Source organism: Chamaea fasciata, unplaced genomic scaffold, assembly GCF_029207755.1.
Source record: "Chamaea fasciata isolate MVZ Bird 193981 ecotype frontalis unplaced genomic scaffold, bChaFas1.0.hap1 SCAF_53, whole genome shotgun sequence".
Classification (NCBI taxonomy): Eukaryota; Metazoa; Chordata; class Aves; order Passeriformes; family Sylviidae; genus Chamaea; species Chamaea fasciata.
The window spans coordinates 75016-93021 of NW_027094138.1; the positions used below are offsets into that span (position 1 = coordinate 75016).

At 47.2% G+C, this 18006-nt stretch overlaps 1 protein-coding gene and 1 pseudogene across 1 annotated transcript; both read right to left on the reverse strand.

The window, feature by feature from the left end:
* Positions 1-9780: 9780 nt before the first annotated feature.
* LOC136304148 (inhibitor of nuclear factor kappa-B kinase subunit beta-like) lies at positions 9781-12835 on the reverse strand. Its single transcript, XM_066207788.1, has 6 exons — positions 12757-12835; positions 12352-12503; positions 12177-12238; positions 11651-11760; positions 11323-11394; positions 9781-9811 (listed from the first exon to the last, which is right to left on the reverse strand). The coding sequence occupies exons 1-6, from the start codon at positions 12810-12812 to the stop codon at positions 9781-9783; spliced, it is 483 nt and encodes a 160-aa protein (XP_066063885.1). The 5' UTR covers positions 12813-12835.
* A 642-nt stretch (positions 12836-13477) lies between these two features.
* Positions 13478-17801, reverse strand: LOC136304149 (inhibitor of nuclear factor kappa-B kinase subunit beta-like; annotated as a pseudogene).
* Positions 17802-18006: the final 205 nt, after the last annotated feature.

Sequence of the window (18006 nt, forward strand, 5' to 3'; positions counted from 1 at the left end):
TCCTTCTGACCACACTTCCAAATTCTGGCCGGTACTGAGAGATGGGGCAGACTAACCCCAGTGTCTGAATATGTTTGCAGCTTGCCTGACTTCACCCTTGACAGATATTCCAGCAGCAGATCGTTGCCCCATGATTGCGTACAAGTAACTGTGGTTGGACTCACCCTCTGCCAACAATTTCCTCTTCAATGTATTTCCTTCGGGGATTTTCCATGCTCGCCATTTGCCCTGAGGGAAACAAAATGCAAGATGCTCACTTGAAAGCAGAGATCCCACTATCCAGGAGATACAAAAGCCAGCCCTGCTGGGGCTGTACAGTCTGGCCTTCTGAGTCCTTTGTGGCCAGCTGCGTAACAACAAAAACTGCAAGAATTGCAACAAGACAGGCAGCTCTGCAGTACAAGCAGGCCAGCACTGATTTCTACAGTCCTTTGAAGAGATCTCTTGACAGCAAACAAAGCACAGGGAGATGCATTCCCAGGAGAGGAGGGCATCTTCCCCACCTTGCAGCAGTTTCCCAAAGGAATGCCTTTCCCTTTGTAAACCCAAGCAGCTCATGCTCTAACCAATCCCAAGGGGCCTTCAGCAGCAGGACCCTCACCCTTGATGAGCAGGCTGAGCTGGAAGACGCCCTTGCCCGTGGCCCACGTGAAGAACCACACTGCTTCTCCTCCCCCTGACAGCAGGGATCAGTCCCTGCCATTGCACTCGCCCTCTCAGCCCCGCACACGTGCCCACCTTCCCGCAGCGGGCAAGGGCAGCAGGGACAGCAGTGCTCCTCAGGTGCCGGCGGGACACGGACAGCTGCCCAGAGGAGATGCTGACCCTCTGTGAGCCCAGCCCAGGCCGTGCAGGAGCCGGCCCAGAGCAGGGGCTGCTGCCTCGGGGCAGCTCCGCGCTGCAGCGGCCGGCCGGCAGCGGGACTCTCCCAGCTAAGGAAGGCTCCAGCCTCGGCACTCACACCAGCCCTCAGGGCCAGGCCAGCCACCGCCACAAAGCTGCCAAAGCCCAGGCATCAGCACTGACAAGCAATGGCAAGAAGGCACGGCCACACCCAGCCCCTTCCAAGCTGGTGCCCCCACTGAGGACACGGCAGGATTGGCTTGGAGAGCAGACACAGCCAGGTGCACGTCAGTGCCCTTTTGTGCCAACAGGTGACGGGAGACAGAGAGTCAGCTGGGCTCTCTTCTCAGCCCCACCAGGTCTTATCTGAGGGCACAGGACCGGCAGCTGCTCTGGGCAAGAAGCAGCTTCAATGACTTGTGCTGTAGAATCACAAAGGGCTTGATGTGTTTTCTTAGAGACTGATCTGAGCAGGGCTTGGGCCAGTGGGTAACATTCTAACAGTCATGGAAATGACTGGGAATCAGGTAGGAAAAAGTGCCATGGATCTGAGGAATATACAGCAGAGGCGCTGAAGGCTCACTCCTGAGAAATGCCTACAGTGCACTTTTATCTGATCATGCCCCAGGCCTATGTCTCTTGGATGTATCTTTCTAGGAACAAAACTAGGATATGAAATACAGATTGTAATAAAAAGATCTGGTTTTTTTCATTGGGGGCCCACAAACACCAGCTCTTGCTCTCTGTTTCTGCTGTCACCTGATGTTCTTTCCAAAGAGTCCTCACTGACAAATACATAATATTCTCATTAAAAACCCTGCAGATGTAATAGTGGTAAATAAGAACAGTCATCAAAATGACGCCACTAAGACACATGGGGCAGAAGAGCTCCTTCAAGACGGAGAAAAAATCTCTACCCAAAAAAAATCCGGAAAAAACCCCAAACTAAAACCACAACCAAAAGACAAAATGCCAAAACCAATCAATCTCCGTGAAGGTTTTTTTTGCTCGGATGGCAGATGAGAAGTCAGGAGTCTAAGGAGAATTTAGGAAGCTGACTATTCTATCCAGTTTGGCCACTAGCACACAGGACTTGCCCAGATCATTTGCTAGCTCACAGCCTTCTGCTGATGCAAGGACAACCCCTGCTTCTGCCTTTAGCAGCTGGGGAAGCTCAGGCAAACCCCAGGCACGTCCAAGCTGCCCTCAGAGGCAGCGGGAACACCCAGAGCACTCTCTTGCTGCCTTGGAGCACAGCCTCTCCTGTGGGGAGCCCTAAATGCTCCTGGGACACCAAAGGGAGGAGAATCATTGGGTCCAGCTGTGCTGGCACGTGCACACATACACTGTCCCTCAGAGAAGAAAGACACAAGACATACTCAGGAGCTCCAGGGACTCATCCTCATCATCCTCCATCTCCTGTTGCTGAGCAGAAGCCCTGTCAGTGCTGGAGATGAACGAACTGCCCGGCTTCCACTGCACAGCTTGGCCAGCACTAGTGCCTTCAGGTAACACTGCTGCTGCTGCAGGTTCAACAGAAGAGCCTGTGGAGACCTGAGACAACAAAGGAGTTTGTGTCAGAAAGAAAAGTGGCTGGCAGAGATTAGCCCCAGATCCCATTTCAAATGCAAGCCCTTAGCAAGATGCTGTCAGCCACATGCAGGGCACAAATCATCAACTTGGAGAGCAAGGGGATTCTAAGTCACTCTGACTAAATTCTAATGGGCTGACTCAACTGGGCACTGCAAATTGCTCCAAATTACATATTCCCCCCTGACTACTCTCAGGAAGCACATTCTCTGGCAAAACTTCTCTTTTAGTTCTTTTAAAGCTCTGGAATGGAAAATTAGGAAATAGGCAGTGATGCCTTTGCTCTTGCTGCTGCAGACATGGAAATGGATTTTCTTGCAGCCTACTCAGCTGGCCCTCTACAGTCTACTGCCACAGGCCAAGCTCACAGCTTGCTGCACAATTCTTAAACACCAGGAACATCAAATGTTCTTTCCTTACTCACCTTGGGATCAGCACCTCTGAATACCCGGCTCAGGTGACCTGCAGTGGGCAAGGGAAAATGAAGCAGATGCTTAGAGAAAACTGGAGACAACCAGAGCATTTTTAGAAGACCTTCCAAGAAGGCCTCCCAGTCTACATTTTCAAAGTTGTCCTGCTTGACCCAGCAATGGAGGAATTGGCAAACTCTGCTGCCACAGACTCTCCCACGGAGGGAATGCAACCCCTGCAGGTTCCCTTGCAAATGCTGCCCGCACAGCCCTGGCTACACACACCCCCTTTTGAGCTGAACATGTTGACAGGAGCTTTACCCAAGCGGCATCCCAATGGCCTTTCTGTTTCCAAATCAATTCAGTCACTAAGAAAGAGCAGGAAGACCAAAAACCAGGTTAGGTGACACTCAGGGAAAACCTCTACTTACCTGCCAGGTGAGTCAGGAAATAGCAGGAATAAGTAACTCCATAAACAGTGAAAACTGCAGCGGCGAGTTGCCCAATCATTGTGGCAACTGCTGTGCAAGTTTGCAGAGTGCGCTCTAATGCTAGCTAAAAGGAGTCTCCTGTCAGTCAGCAGCTGCCCACTGACAAAAGCCTCAAGCACAGGACCAAGTTCCTGCACTGAGCAAGCCCAAGAGCTGCTCTGACACCCCTGAGGCCTTCCGGGCACCAAGGCAACCTTGCGATGTCACCATGACCACGTGGCAACCGTGCCCTGACATCACAAAGCAAACGCTCTGCCTTGATCTGGATGGATGGAGGAGGGCACGTGGACGCGACTACTGAGGACACATTGCAGACGCTAGAATTAAGGGCTGTCCTTTGGATCATTATGAATTGGCCTGGTCAGGGTGTAAATGTTGTCACAGACTCATTATACGTAGTAGGGGTAGTGCTGCGGATTGAGGATGCATTGATAAAGGATATAAAGAATGACAGGTTATGGGAACTTTTGAGACAGCTGAGGCAAGCTGTTCGGCTGCGCTCAGCTCCTTTTGCAATTTTGCATATTCGAAGCCACAAATGGTCAGAAGGTTTGGGTCAGGGTAATGCCATAGCTGATCAGTTGGTTTCTGTTGCAGTACCACAAGACGGATTTCAGCAGGCACGTATTGCTCATGATACTTTTCAGCAGAATGCGCGAGGCCTAAAGAAACAGTTTCGCATATCTCTGAATGATGCCCGTGGTATTGTCAGATCCTGTCCTCTCTGTAGTCAGCATGGGCCTGGACTAGGGATGGGAGTAAACCCACGGGGCCTTGGAGCCAATCAGATCTGGCAAATGGATGTAACTCACGTATCCTCCTTTGGTAGATTGAAATATGTGCATGTTACAATTGATCCTTTCAGTAAATTTATTTGGGCTTCAGCACAGCCGGGAGAGAGAGCTCTCCACGTGGTATGACACCTAACTACTTGCTTTGCGGTGATGGGGGTGCCAGAACAGATTAAGACAGATAATGGCCCTGCATATGTGAGCAGCAGGATCCAAAGGTTCTTACAGAAGTGGGGTGTGACACACATCACAGGTATCCCACATTCACCAACAGGTCAGGCGATTGTGGAGCGAGCCCACCAAACACTCAAGGATTATCGGTTAAAATAGAAGGAGGAGGTGGATGTGCAGACCATGCTATCAAAAACACTATTTGTATTGTGTGTAATGGGGGACCACTCGGAGCCCCCTGCAGTCATCCACTCAGGGGGAGTAAAGGAGGAAGCAACTAAGCCATTGTTTAAAGTCATGTACCGAGATCCCACAACTGGAGTATGGGAAGGTCCCGCAGAGGTTCAGTACATGGGTAGAGGTTATGTTTGTGTTCTTACCCCCACAGGGCCCCAATGGATACCTAGTAAATGGATCCGTCCTGCTAATGACCCTGCAAGAGTGACATCGATACTGGACAGCCAGGGTTAGAGGCGGTACACTTAATTGAAGACTTAAGGGCAAGAGAAAACCTACAACTGCTCTGGCAGTTTGACAAGGCAGTACAGAGATATCACTCCATGTCAATTCATACCCAAATAGCTAAGTTGCAAGAACTCACTAGTGATTTGCAGCAAGACACAGGCTTGGCTTTAACAGATTGGCTAAGATCTTTCGGGCGAGGGCCTTGGATAACCTCCCTACTGCAACATGTAATCAATATTGTGACTGTTATTTTACTGCTTGTCCTTTTTGTACCTTGCTTTTTTCGCTGCTTGCAACAGATGATGTATCGCATAGCAGAAACAGTAACTACTCGACACACTGCGTTTGCTGCACAAAATAAAAAAGAGGGAATTGTTGAAGAATGGTTAGCAGAGCAAGGCCACGGATCATTAGAGGCCTTATGGCCCGATACCAAGTGCTAGCAGCCTACGTGCTGCTGAGACAAGCTGTCCTTGGGACAGCAGTAAGCACGGACACAGGCCAAAGATAAAAGAACTTGTGGTTAATAGAGCATAGCAATAAGCACGTATACAAAGTTTTCAGCATGTCAAGAGGAGGAACCTTCTCACACTAGATATAGCCGATCAAGTATAGATGAGTAGTGTATGCTAACCAACTATAATTTGACAAGTATGCTAAACGCTTGGGGGAAATGTATAAAAACGGATGTTATGAGCAATAAAGTTGAACAATGCTTTACCAATCATATTGATTGATTGCATTCTTCCCTCGCCGAAATCCTCCACAGGCAGGCACATGGATTCAGGGCTATCGTACACTAACTGTGTGTTTTTGGCGTTACTTTAACAATAGTACCTACTGTAAAGACATGACACCGGGGGAGTTTTTTTTCCCAACTCTTTACCCATCTCTTTGGGTCTGCCCCACCAGTTTTTGAAGGGTTTAAATCCTCTCTGAATGCTAATGATATCATACAATGGCTAGTGCTGCTAATATGCGTATTCTATTTAGCATTCAGAGATAAGGGAAGATTGACCTGGATAACCACTCTGATACCTACCCCACAAAATAAAGATGATACCCCAGAGCCTGACTCTTCCCCACAGCCTGCCTCAGAAAAGACCCACCCGGATTGAGTGCAAGTTCTAGTAAAAGAGATGGGCCAGATGCTGAGGGAGTACATTTCCCCAGCTCAGGAAAAACCCTCCCCCTGCCCCGAGAAGGCGGAGACTGATGGTGCAGCAGTGGAACCCACAGATGTTACAACTGTCCAGGTTCCAGCTGAACCACGAGGGCAGACACAGCCAGCAGCAGTCGCCCCTGTGGAAACAAGGAAGTGTAAAGTGAAATCGTCAGATCCTGGTATTAAAGATAAGAAAAGAGAGTCCTCACAGTCCACAGAAGAGCCACAAGTTGAGATCATCACTGAGTCCCTGACGTATGAAAGTCTACGTAATCTGCAAAAAGATACTGTACGACGAGGACGTGAGGCTTATACAGCCTGGCTACTTCGAGTCTGGGACCTTATGGGTACAGGTGTGCAACTGGATAGTGCTGAAGCAAGGAATTTGGGACCCTTGACCCAGGACTCAGGTATAAATCAGGTATTTGTAAAAAGGCAAAGGCCCCTTCCCCTTTGGGAACGACTTCTAATGAGTGTGAGAGAGAGATTTGTCCACAGAGACAGTATGCAAGAGTACAACAATAAAATGCGATGGAAGACCCTTGAGGAAGGAATCCAACGATTGAGAGAAGTGGCAGTATTGGAAGTACTTTTTAGGAGGATCGGACAGCTTGATAATGACCCCGACAAGGTTAAATGCAAATGGGCATATGTTGTAGAATCTAGCAACTCATGGACCATCTCAATACGCCACATTCATCACAACAATTAATGCCGAGGATAATCGAAAGACAGTAGGTTCTGTTGCCAACAAGCTCAGAAATTATGAAAGTATGATCAGTGGCCCAATGCAGGCTCATGTCTGTGCGGTGGTGAAGGAACTCAAAGAGGAGATGAGGGAAATAAGAGAGGAGATGAGAAGGAACAGTTCCCATGTAGCACCGGTGCGAGTCACAGGCCCCAGAATCAGAGGCCAACATTCCCCAGCGAGAGAGAGAGGGCACACCCCTCGAGCTGACCTGTGGTTTTATTTGCGAGACCACGAGGAGGACATGGGAGCGTGGCATGGGAAACCTACTTCTGTCCTGGCAGCACGGGTACGTGAGCTCAAGGAGAGAAACGTTAACAGAGGGAGTTCCACTAGAATGAAGGTAGCCTCAGCCTCCCATGAGCAAGCTGCCAAGTATTACGAAAGTGAGAATGCTGTGTCAGATTCCCTCGAAGGAACCTCTACCATGTATGTCCAAGAAGGGAATAATAACCAGTGCTAGAGGGGCCCTGCCTCTAGCCAGGAAGAGGCACGGGAAAATCGAGTTTTTTGAACTGTGTGGATTCGATGGCCTGGCACATCAGAACCACAAAAATATGAAGCTTTGGTAGATACTAGGTCGCAGTGTACTCTAATGCCATCGGGACACGTGAGGGCAGAACCGATTTCCATTGCCGGGGTGACGGGGGGATCACAGGAATTGACTCTAATTGAAGCCGAGGTGAGCCTGACCGGGAAGGAGTGGCAGAAACTTCCGATTGTGACCGGCCCAGAAGCTCCATGTATTCTAAACATAGACTTCCTCAAAAATAGATATTATAAAGACCCTAAAAAAATCAAATGGGCTTTTAAAATAGCTGCTGTGGAGACAGAAAACATTAAGCAGTTGAACACCTTGCCAAGACTATCAGAAAACCCATCTGCAATGAGACTCCTGAAAGTAAAAGAACAACAAGTACCTGTTGCCACCTCGACAGTGCACCGTCAGCAATATCAGACAAATCAAGACGCCGTGATCCCCATCCACAAGATAATCCGTGAGCTAAAGAGCCAAAAAGTGGTCAGCAAAACCCACTCACCCCTCAAGAGCCCCATCTGGCCTGTGCGCAAGTCTGATGGAGAATGGAGACTGACTGTGGACTATCGTGCATTGAATGAAGTGACTCCACCGCTGAGCGCTGCTGTGCCAGACATGCTGAAACTTCAGTACAAGCTAAAGTCCAAAGCAGCGAAGTAGTATGCCACTATTGACATTGCCAATGCATTTTTCTCCATTCCTCTAGCTGCAAAATGCAGGCCTCAGTTTGCTTTCACCTGGAGGGGCGTGCAGTACACCTAGAACCGGCTGCCCCAAAGAATAGAAACACAGCCCCACCATCTGCCATGAGCTGATCCAGGCTGCACTAGAGAAGGGTGAGGCTCCAAAACATCTACAGTACATCAATGACATCATTGTGTAGAGAAAAACTGCAGCTGAAGTATTCGAAAAAGAAAAAAAGATCATCCAAATTTTGCTGAAAGCCAGGTTTGCCATCAAGAAGAACAAAGTCAAAGAACCTGCCAAAGAGATCCAGTTCCTGAAAGTAAAGTGGCAAGATGAACAGCAGCAGATCCCCACTGAAGTCATTAATAAAATCACAGCAATGTCTCCACCGACCAGCAAAAAGGAAACACAAGCTTTCCTAGGAGCCATAGGTTTTTAGAAAATGCACATTCCTGAGTACAGTCAAATCGTGAGCCCTCTCTACTTGGTTACCCACAAGAAGAACAATTTCCACTGGGGCCCTGAACAGCAACAAGCCTTTGCCCAGATCAAGCAAGAGATTGCTCATGCAGTAGCCCTTGGCCCAGTCAAGACGAAACCAAATGTGAAGAATGTGCTTTATTCTGCAGCCGGGAACAACGGTTTGTCCTGGAGCCTTTGGCAGAAAGTGCCAGGGGAGACCCAAGACCGACCACTGAGTTTCTGGAGTCAAAGTTACAGAAGATCTGAAGCCAACTACACTCCCACAGAAAAAAAGATCTTAGCCGCCTATGAAGGAGTTCAAGCCGCCTCAAAAATAATTGGCACAAAAGCACAACTCCTCTTGGCACCCCGACTACCAGTGCTGGAGTAGATGTTTTAAAAAAAGGCTCCCTCCACGCACCATGCCACCAATGCCACATAGAGCAAATAGACTACCCTCATCACACAGCGTGCCCGTATTGGAAACCCAAATCGCCCTGGAATTTTAAAAATAATTACAAACTGGCCGGAAAGAGAAAACTTCGGTTTCACGAACAAAGAAAAGCAAAAACAAGTGACACGAGCTGAAGAAGCTGCTCCGTACAACCAACTGCCAGCAGAAGAAACACACTACGCTCTTTTCACTGATAGTTCCTGTCGCATCGTAAGAATGAACCGTAAGTAAAAAGCAGCCGTATGGAGCCCCACACGACAAGTTGCAGAAGCCACTGAAAAAAACAGAGAATCAAGTCAGCTTGCTGAACTCAAAGCTGTTCAATTAGCCCTTGACATTGCAAAAAAAAAGAAGTAGCCAAAACTCTACCTCTACACTGATTCGTAGATAGTAGCCAATGCTCTGTGGGGCTAGCTAAAAAAGTAGAAAAAGGCCAACTGGCAGCGTAAAAGAAAACCAATCTGAGCTGCTGATGAATAAAAGGACGTTGCCACTCGTGTAGAGAAGCTGCCTGTAAAAGTCCGCCATATAAATGCCCATGTTCCCAAGAGTCGGGCTAATGAGGAACACCAAAACAACAAACAGGTAGATCAGGCTGCCAAGATAGAAGTGTCAAAAATAAATTTAGATTGGCAACACAAAAAAGAGTTGTTCATAGCCCGATGGGCCCATGATGCCTCGAGTCATCAAGGCAGAGATGCCACCTATAAGTGAGCCCAAGACCGAGGGGTGGATTTAACCATAGACAGTGTTTCTCAAGTTATCCATAACTGTGAGACATATGCTGCAATCAAGCAAGCCAAGCGAGTGAAGCCCTTATAGTATGGTGAGCGGTAGTCCAAATATAAATATGGGGAAGCCTGGCAGATTGACTACATCACCCTTCCCCAAACTCGCCAGAGCAAGCGTTATGTGCTAACCACAGTAAAAGCCACCACTAGATAGTTAGAAACCTACCCTGTGCCTCATGCTGCTGCCCGGAACACCATCCTGAGCCTAGAAAAACAAGTCCTGTAGAGACATAGCACCCCTGAAAAAATCGAGTCAGACAATAAGACTCATTTCAAGAATAGCCTTATAAGCACCTGGGCTAGAGAACATAGCATTGAGTGAGTGTACCATATTCCTTTATCATGCACCAGCAGCCGAAAAAGTTGAACGGTGCAATGGCCTGCTTAAAACTACCTTGAAAGCACTGGGTGGGGGAACCTTTAAGAATTGGGATACTAATTTAGCAAAGGCCACCTGGTTGGTGAACACTCGAGGTTCCACCAACCGAGCAAGTCCTGCCCAATCTGAACCCTTGCAAAAGACAGACGAAAATACGGTTCCAGTAGTACACATGAGAGGTATGCTGGGAAAAACTGTTTGGATTAATCCTGCCTCCAGCAAAGACAATCCCATCCGTGGGGTTGTCTTCGCTCAGAGACCAGGTTGCACCTGGTGAGTAATGCAAAAGGATAGAGAGACCCGATGCATACCTCAAGGAGACCTTGTTTTAGAGTGAACTACCCATGACAATGTAGCTGTATCCATATTTGCATATATATATGTATTTTTAACAATTAAAACTCAATGTAATATGTTAGTATAAGAAAAAAATTCGAGGTGGATAATGTTGGGGGTTAAGTTTGTTCCTTTTTTTTTCCTCTAAAGAATTTTTTCCCCACAAGTTACCAAGGAGACCAAGTGTTGGATACTGGAGAGTACTTAACCGAAACAAAGAGGTGGACAAAAGGTGGAAGGGGGAGATAACGCAAGTAAAAGACAAAGCTTGAGGTAGCTGCGTGCTTTTCTGCTTCCGGCGTTCGGGGAGACGCGTGTCTGCCGCTCCTCGAAGAGCTCAGCCGCCGCAAAGCACGCCGAGCGGAGAACAGCTGTTGCTGGCTGGAGAAGTTTCACTGTAGCCAAAGAGATCCAGTCCTGGGAAATCTACTATCACCGGTTCAACCTGAATCCTGAGTTTTTCTCTGCCACTCGCAGAAGCTGGGCCGCTTTCTGCCTCGCCTTCGGCTCCTTCAGCGCTGCTCCTCTTGCTGCAGCGTGACCCTGCACCCCCTGCGCTGCCGGGACACCCTGCCATCCCAGCGACCAGCCCAGGACTTTTCCACTGTTCCAGCTTGGTGCTCTGAAGATCCTGCAGGAACACCGAAACCAAACTGCCCTGGGTTTTGTGAAACAAAGCCCTCAAAGTTCTTGGTACTGTTGTCGTTTGTCATTAATGCTGTAGTTGTTTGGTGGGGGGGAGAGTTTTTTTGTGTTTGTTTGCTTTGTATTACATACTAGTAAAGAACTGCTATTCCTATTTCCCAAATCTTTGCCAAAGAGCCTCTGATTGTAATTTTACCTAGCAGATACCTGTCTTCCTAAACCAAGACACTTCCCTCTCGAAAAAAGGCAATCCAGGAGAGCCCATGTGCTGCTAGTGTCTGGGCAGGCCTAGAAGTCAGATAGTTTTCTCAATGAATGTTACTACATCTCCAAAGTTACACACAAAGCAAGCTGACCTTGAGCTAAAGCGTCTTTTACCTCTTGGCTTCTCTCTGAGTCTTTGGTACAGCTCTCTGGCTTGTTCTTCTCTAGAAGAAAAAAACAGGAAAGGAAAGGATTTCCAAAGAACCAAAACATGGAACAAATAGTTTGAGAACTCAAATCTTTTCTATACCTGTCTGCCATTTCAGAACAATGACAGATGAGTCAAAAAACATCTTTAGTGTTAAAGTGCTCCCAGTCCCCCACAATTTGGGTGGAAGAAACAGCCCTTTCACTGTCGTCTAGTGAGTAAGCTTAGCCAGAAACACTCCTGCATCTGAAGCTCAAGGTAGTTCAACTCACAAATCCTCCAGTGTTCCTCCTTGTTTACGACCTAGCGGGCTTCTCTGCAGGTCCACGATGTCTGTCTGCAGGGCCATCATCCTCTTCACTACCTGCTCCACATCATCTTCCTGAAAGCAGGGTAGAACATAAGCAACACAACAGTCTCATACCTAGAGACACTACCACTCACACTCACACTGGTTCTTCCTTTCTCATTCTTATTTCTAAACAAACCAACAAGATGCAAACAGCAGCCTTGGCCAAAGACAAACGAGTCGTTTCAATTCAAGGAAATTCCAAGACGTTTCTGGGGCTTCACCAAGATCTCCCGTTTCCCCCTAACCCTTACAACAGAACAAGCTTCATGTAGTACTAATAATGGACAAAAATTGTGCCACACAAACCAAGGCAATGTGAAATCTGACATCAGGGCAGATACAAGGGGTTTCTATTTAAGGCAGGGACAATGAAGCTAAAGGGGGAGGAGGGGAGAGATAACAAAAACAAACCTCTTTATGATTAGCAGTTAGATTTAAAAACATACCCGCCCACAAAGTTCCACAGCTTGCTCCATCTCTTTCCAGGCAAACAGCAGCTTCTCAGAAGCTAGAGGAATCAAAGAAGAGTGACTGGCTTTCTCAGGTTCACAGAGAAGGAGGTAGGTGTTTTTGTGAGGATAAGAGTCATGAAAAGACCCGTTTGCCAGATGCTATACTCACTAATTCCAAACTCAATCTGCTCTTTATACTTTTCCAGGTCAATTTGGATGCTTGTTTTAAAGAAGTCCAGCTTTGCTTCCAGCTGCTGAGAAAGGGAGGCCATAGAATTCTTCATCTTCCAGAGGGTACTATTGTAACGCAACAGATTCATCCTGCAAGGACAAGAAGGTCCTATTAGCCTCTGAAAGTAGAAATCCACCAGGCTTTCATTTACATCCAAAACAGATACTTGAGACAGTGGTGAGGACAAATGCAGTTGTGCCAAAGGGCTAACTCTCCACTTTTCATGAATTGCATACAGCTCCAATCACGGGCTTCCCCATTCCAACAGGGTCCCATTTCTGTCTTCCCTTCCACCAGCGCACAAAGACAGAGATAAGTATTGTGGAGAAACGGCCACCGTACATGGCTGCTCGCTGCCCCTGCTGAAGCCGATTACAGTCCTCTTTCAGCATCCGCATCGTGTACCAGATCTGACCCCACACTTTCCACAACTGGAAAAAGTGGAGATTCTTCTTTGGATCCTGAACTGAAAACAGAGGAGGTGGGAGAAAGGGAAATGGACATATCAGCGTGAAGCAGGAATAGTGTGTTATCACAAAACAGACCAAAACATTGCTCCTTTGAGGGGCATGCTACTGCCTGCAAAGTCTAGAGCTGGATAACCCCTGTGCAGCTCCCCTAGCATGTCATAATCAAACACCTCCCTTTTTTAGTTATTCTGATAAACTGAATGAATGACAGTCCATTTACTGCTTCTTCAGTCCCAATACGCAAAAGCTCCCTCTACTCTTTGTGCACGATACAGACCACAAAACACAGACGCCCCTCTCAACAGTGACCCCGCCCCGCCCTTCATATTCATGCCAGAGGAGTCCTTACGGATGCAGCCAGCACTTTCTGGATGAGGACGCAAGGCCACCTGAGCCTCAGGAAACTTTCTTGTTATCAAAGAGGAAGAGAAGGTCTGTGTCTGCTGCTGCAGTATTATTCACCTGCAGAAGACAAAAGACCCAACCAGGTTTTCTTGGGAAGAGCAAGCCTTGGCAACACCACAAACAGCAGGGTCCTCCTCAACCAAACACAGAGCACCAAAGGCAACAGGCTGCCTACGCTACAGTGGCTGTTAGGTCTGTGAGGTTACCATGACAAAAGCATGCCACAACAGCAGGGAGTGCTCTGATCCCAAAGCGAGTGCAGTGACTTCTGATTCACTCAAACTTAAGAAAGGGAATACCGAGACTCACCTTGCCATCAGCTGTATGTTTAGTGACCAACTTCTGAGAAAACAATTCAAGTCCTGCTTCCTGCACTAGTTCCTCGTCCTCTTCTGGAATTCCTGTATCTGACTGAATCCTGGCCTTCACACTCTGCAGAGTCTCTTCCTCTGTCACAGGGTAGGTGTGCACAGTTCCCGTAACCATGTTCAAAACGTGAAGCAACTACCAGAAGAGTAGCATGGCATGAGAAAGGCTGAAGAGACATTGGTCATCTTAGAGCAGAGATTGAGGGACCGAAAAAATGACCACCAAGAAACTCTTCAAAGCACTTGGCAGAATCAAGAAGTCACTTTACAGCTACTTCCTAACATTATGGCAAAGTTCTTGTCCTCCATCCAGTGGAAGAGAGGCCACATGGCAGTTAAATACCTGTAGAATCCTCTCTCAGAATATGGAACCAAGCATGCACAGAAGCTCTTCACTACTCCCAACAAGCTCAGGGAGTATTTGTCCTCAAAGAAGCAAGAGGAAAGCACCTGTCACTAACGGTCAGGAGACAGTTCTATGAGTTTCTGCCTCACTCTTCCTCCTAAGTCTAGGATTCAGAGGCTCAGGAAACTGCTCTCTGGAAAACTTTTTAGGCTAATACAGACATATTGCTTACCTTCAAGTTCAAAATGCCATCCAATGCTTTGAAACACCCATTGGGTCCACAGGTAGGATCTGTACCTCTCTGACGTGGGTGCCACATTAACATGAGTTGCGGCCATTTCTCCAGCCTCCCAGACAAAACACTGAGCAACAAAAACCAGGAGATCAGAAAAGGTAAAAGTGCATTTGCAGTAACGATACGGCTTGTTCTGTGTGGGAGGACTGACAAAACTGCCCCCCTCCTTCTCCCTCCAGCACTCCACCTCTCCCCATCACAAACGCAGCGTTTAGAAGGCAGAAACCAAGACTACACAAGTCTGACAAGCGACAGTAGTACTGCCTGTGTCACGCACTCAATGTATTCACAGATTAACACAGTAAGGCATATAACACAAACTTGGTCCTTTTGCAGAAGAATCAGTTTATCTCAGCACAGCAATTTCTAGTACTCACCTGTTTAGATTGTTGGGGCAGGGCAAACTGCTAGAAAACTTGACTTCTCCGGATAAGTCTTCTGAAACAACAATATCCAGCTCACTCTTCTGACGCACTTTTGCATGCCTAATGTGAGCGAGTACAATGGTGAAAAATTTGCCCGCCTTTCCCAGCCTGCATGCTAGTAGGCTCTTAAAAGCTACTCTTGACATATAATACAGATGCCACTTTGGTTTCTGTTACCTGCCCTGCAGGAGTCAGCCCTTATCCCATAGAGCAAGTATCAGGAATGCTGAACTTGCTCAGGTGAGTCAAGTCCCTGTGAAAGGGGTCACTTTCCAAAAGGGCAAGAAACATAGGGATATTATCCTCAGAATCAAGGGACCACACTTCTGCTTCCTGTAAACAGGAAAGTCACATCATGCCCACTTATCACCCAGCCACGGTTCACTCACCATTGCACTGGCTGCCAGTTGGGTAGGAATGGTCAGAAGCCTGTAATGCACTCAAAGGCAAGCGTGACAAAGCTCCAGGAATCCACTGTCACCGTATACTTCTGCTGTTCCAGCAGCTCTGGAGCCTGATACAGTTTACATGCATGAGACAAAGCCAGATGGCTTTGGCCAGAAAGCTCTTAGCTTTCTCTGTCCCTTTAACATCTCATTAACATTTGTACAAATAATTAAAGACATTACTGAACGCTGCCTCTCACGGGCTTTAAGACCCTCCTGGAGTGAGTAGCATAGGTTACTGGCACTCCTGCTTATTTATAACAGATGCAGGTAGCACAAAACCCAGTCTCAGCAAAACCCAGCGTCAGCAAAAAAGCAGTCACCTTTGCTAGCTTCAGCACCACAAATGCACCCCATACCGTGCAAGTACCTAATCCCAGCCCAAAGCTTGGTAACAGTTAATTCTATCCCACTAGAAAGCAGTAGCTGCTCTTCTAGCTGAATTCCTTTCTTACCAAGTACTGCAGAGTCCCAACAAAGGATGTGCACAGGCTCCCCTGATCCAACTCCTTAGCATAACCAAGGTCAATGATTTTGTGTATTAACTGAAACACACAACAGAGAATAAGAATGCCAGACTGAAGTCCTGTTAAAAGCACATCATACAGCAGAAAGAAAAGGTCTGGCTCTTCAAAGCTATGCAGGAAAGGTGCCAGTGAAGAGATAGAAGCAGAAATGGGAGGCTACTGTAGATTTCTAAAACCACAATGAATTTGAAGGTGTTGTAGCACACTTAGCAGTTACGCCTCTAGCTCCTTCCGATCTTTGGTCAATCAGGACAGTCTGCTTCTTTCCTTAATAGTTGAAAGTCAAAATGTCAGGTGTTAACAGACGTCTAATACAACGTCTCACCTCAGCTGCACACAGAATACTATGTGACAGTGACCTGAGACGGGTGTTATCCTGGGCTGAGTGCTCTTGCAGAGGGACCATGTAACTGCATGAAGCACATGCAGGTTCCTTGTAAGTTTACTTGTCTGTGCAGGTAGAGACGACTGCTTCCTGCTTACCCTTTGCTCTCCTTGCTGCAGCACAATGTTCTCTGGCTTCAAGTCTCTATGGATGATCCTGTTCTCATGAAGGTATCTGAGAACAGAAGCTGAGACAGAAAAAGCCAGTTGTTAGAGCTAAGTAACAGTACCTAGCATGAGCTCAGTAAGGATTCATCTATTCTATCTAGTAATAAGCATGGCTTTCACATCAGACCTTGTACAATCAAACATACAACGAAATGCTGAGTGTAAGGGGTAAAATCAGCACCATAGAACTCTGGACACAAATTGAGTTCTCTCTCTGGATGTTCCCTCACATCCTTCATGTAAACTGTAGTAATGCTGGCTAGCTTCCAGTAGGCAAGAACCTCCCCAGACTCCCAACACTTTTGGGAGATGATCAAGATCATAAAAGGTCAATCTGAAATGGAGTCACTAAGGTCACTACTGTATATTTGGAGAGTGGACTCAGGACTAAAAGGGTTTCCATAGTTCACACAACTGAAGGTACTGTCACCACTTACCAATGTCAGATAACAAGATAAGAATAGCTTCTTCCCGCAAGCCACAGCAATTCTCCAGCTGGTTCAGGTACTGCAAGTAAGGAACACAGAATGTAGTCTTTCCCTTCTCTATCCCGAGTGAACTCCAGAGTTCCACAAATTCTCAGGGATGCAAGAAGTTTCAGCAACAGCAATTAAATTCTCCAGAAGCACAAAACTCTATGGACTGCGACCTGCGGTAGCAGCAATTACAGCTTTGTGCCTTGGTTTAATTGCATGGGAAAGAAGATGAAAGAAGTCACTGTCATCCCGTTTTCATCCTTCTATTTGTTCCATCCCTCTTTGCCTGACAGTATCAACTCCCATCTGAGGCCTAAGGTCTGTGTTTCAGCTATGGGCAGATTATAGATAAGGTCAGAAAAGCCTTAGGATTAGAACTACCATGTGTTATCTCTTCCTATGACAGACAAGAGTTCATCACTTTCAGGAAGGGTACAGCCTACAGATGCACCTACCCTACAATGGTCTTGGCCATACTCAAATACTGTCGCACGTCCCCTACACTTGCCCTCATTCTCTGTGTGCAAACTCCTCACAGTGTCACTTGCACCTAAAAAAATACAAAGCACTTAAGTCTTCAAAAGCTGAACGTAATACCAAGGACCAAGCCACCAACACTTGTTGATGCCATGACTAGAAATAGGAAACATCAGGGTATGAAAGCAAAGGTTTGAAGGGAAAACTTCAGTAGAAAACCTAGGATCAGATCAGAAGGTGATCCATTCCTGGGTTACCATCCTAGGGACCCCACCTTGCGGAGGTCTCCACCTTGGCAGTACTCCATGGCCAACAATGGCAAGTCATTTGGTGCGAGCTTCTGCATCCCTTCAGGGACATCGCGGGCAGCCACCACATTGGGATGGTTCAGTCTGTAGAACAAAAATTAGGCAAGTATACATGATGTTCTGAAACTGCTATACACTTTCATGTGCTCGTGGTCACCACGCAAAGCCCAACATGGTCACAAATGCTTTGAGAAATTGAGTTAGTGAATTCTAAAGGTTTCCATCTTTCACGGATCTAGACTCATTTTAACTCCTGGCACTTCATACGGAAGACAGTGTGTTTCTTCAACATGTATGCATTACAGATCTGTCTAGAAGGTACAGCAACGAGCCCTGCACAGGAGTGCAAGGGAGTCTGTTGCTACCGTCCAGAAAAGACCCAAACTGCAATGAGACTGCTGCAGCCGAAAATGTTAATCCAACACCCCAAGGGACTGCCGCAGCACAGACGTTAAGTCAGGCAAAGCGGCGGCTCTAGGTAGCAGCGTTGTTGTAGC

Bases quoted from the DNA above. Each gene is read 5' to 3' on its own strand.
- LOC136304148 (XM_066207788.1), bottom strand. From the start codon at position 12,812: ATGCGGATGCTGAAAGAGGACTGTAATCGGCTTCAGCAGGGGCAGCGA. The intron at 12,239-12,351 runs GTGAGTATAGCA...TGATTCCTCTAG, and splicing joins GCAGATTGAGTTTGGAATTA to CTTCTGAGAAGCTGCTGTTT. The intron at 11,761-12,176 runs GTATGTTTTTAA...CCCTGCTTTCAG, and splicing joins CTGTGGAACTTTGTGGGCGG to GAAGATGATGTGGAGCAGGT.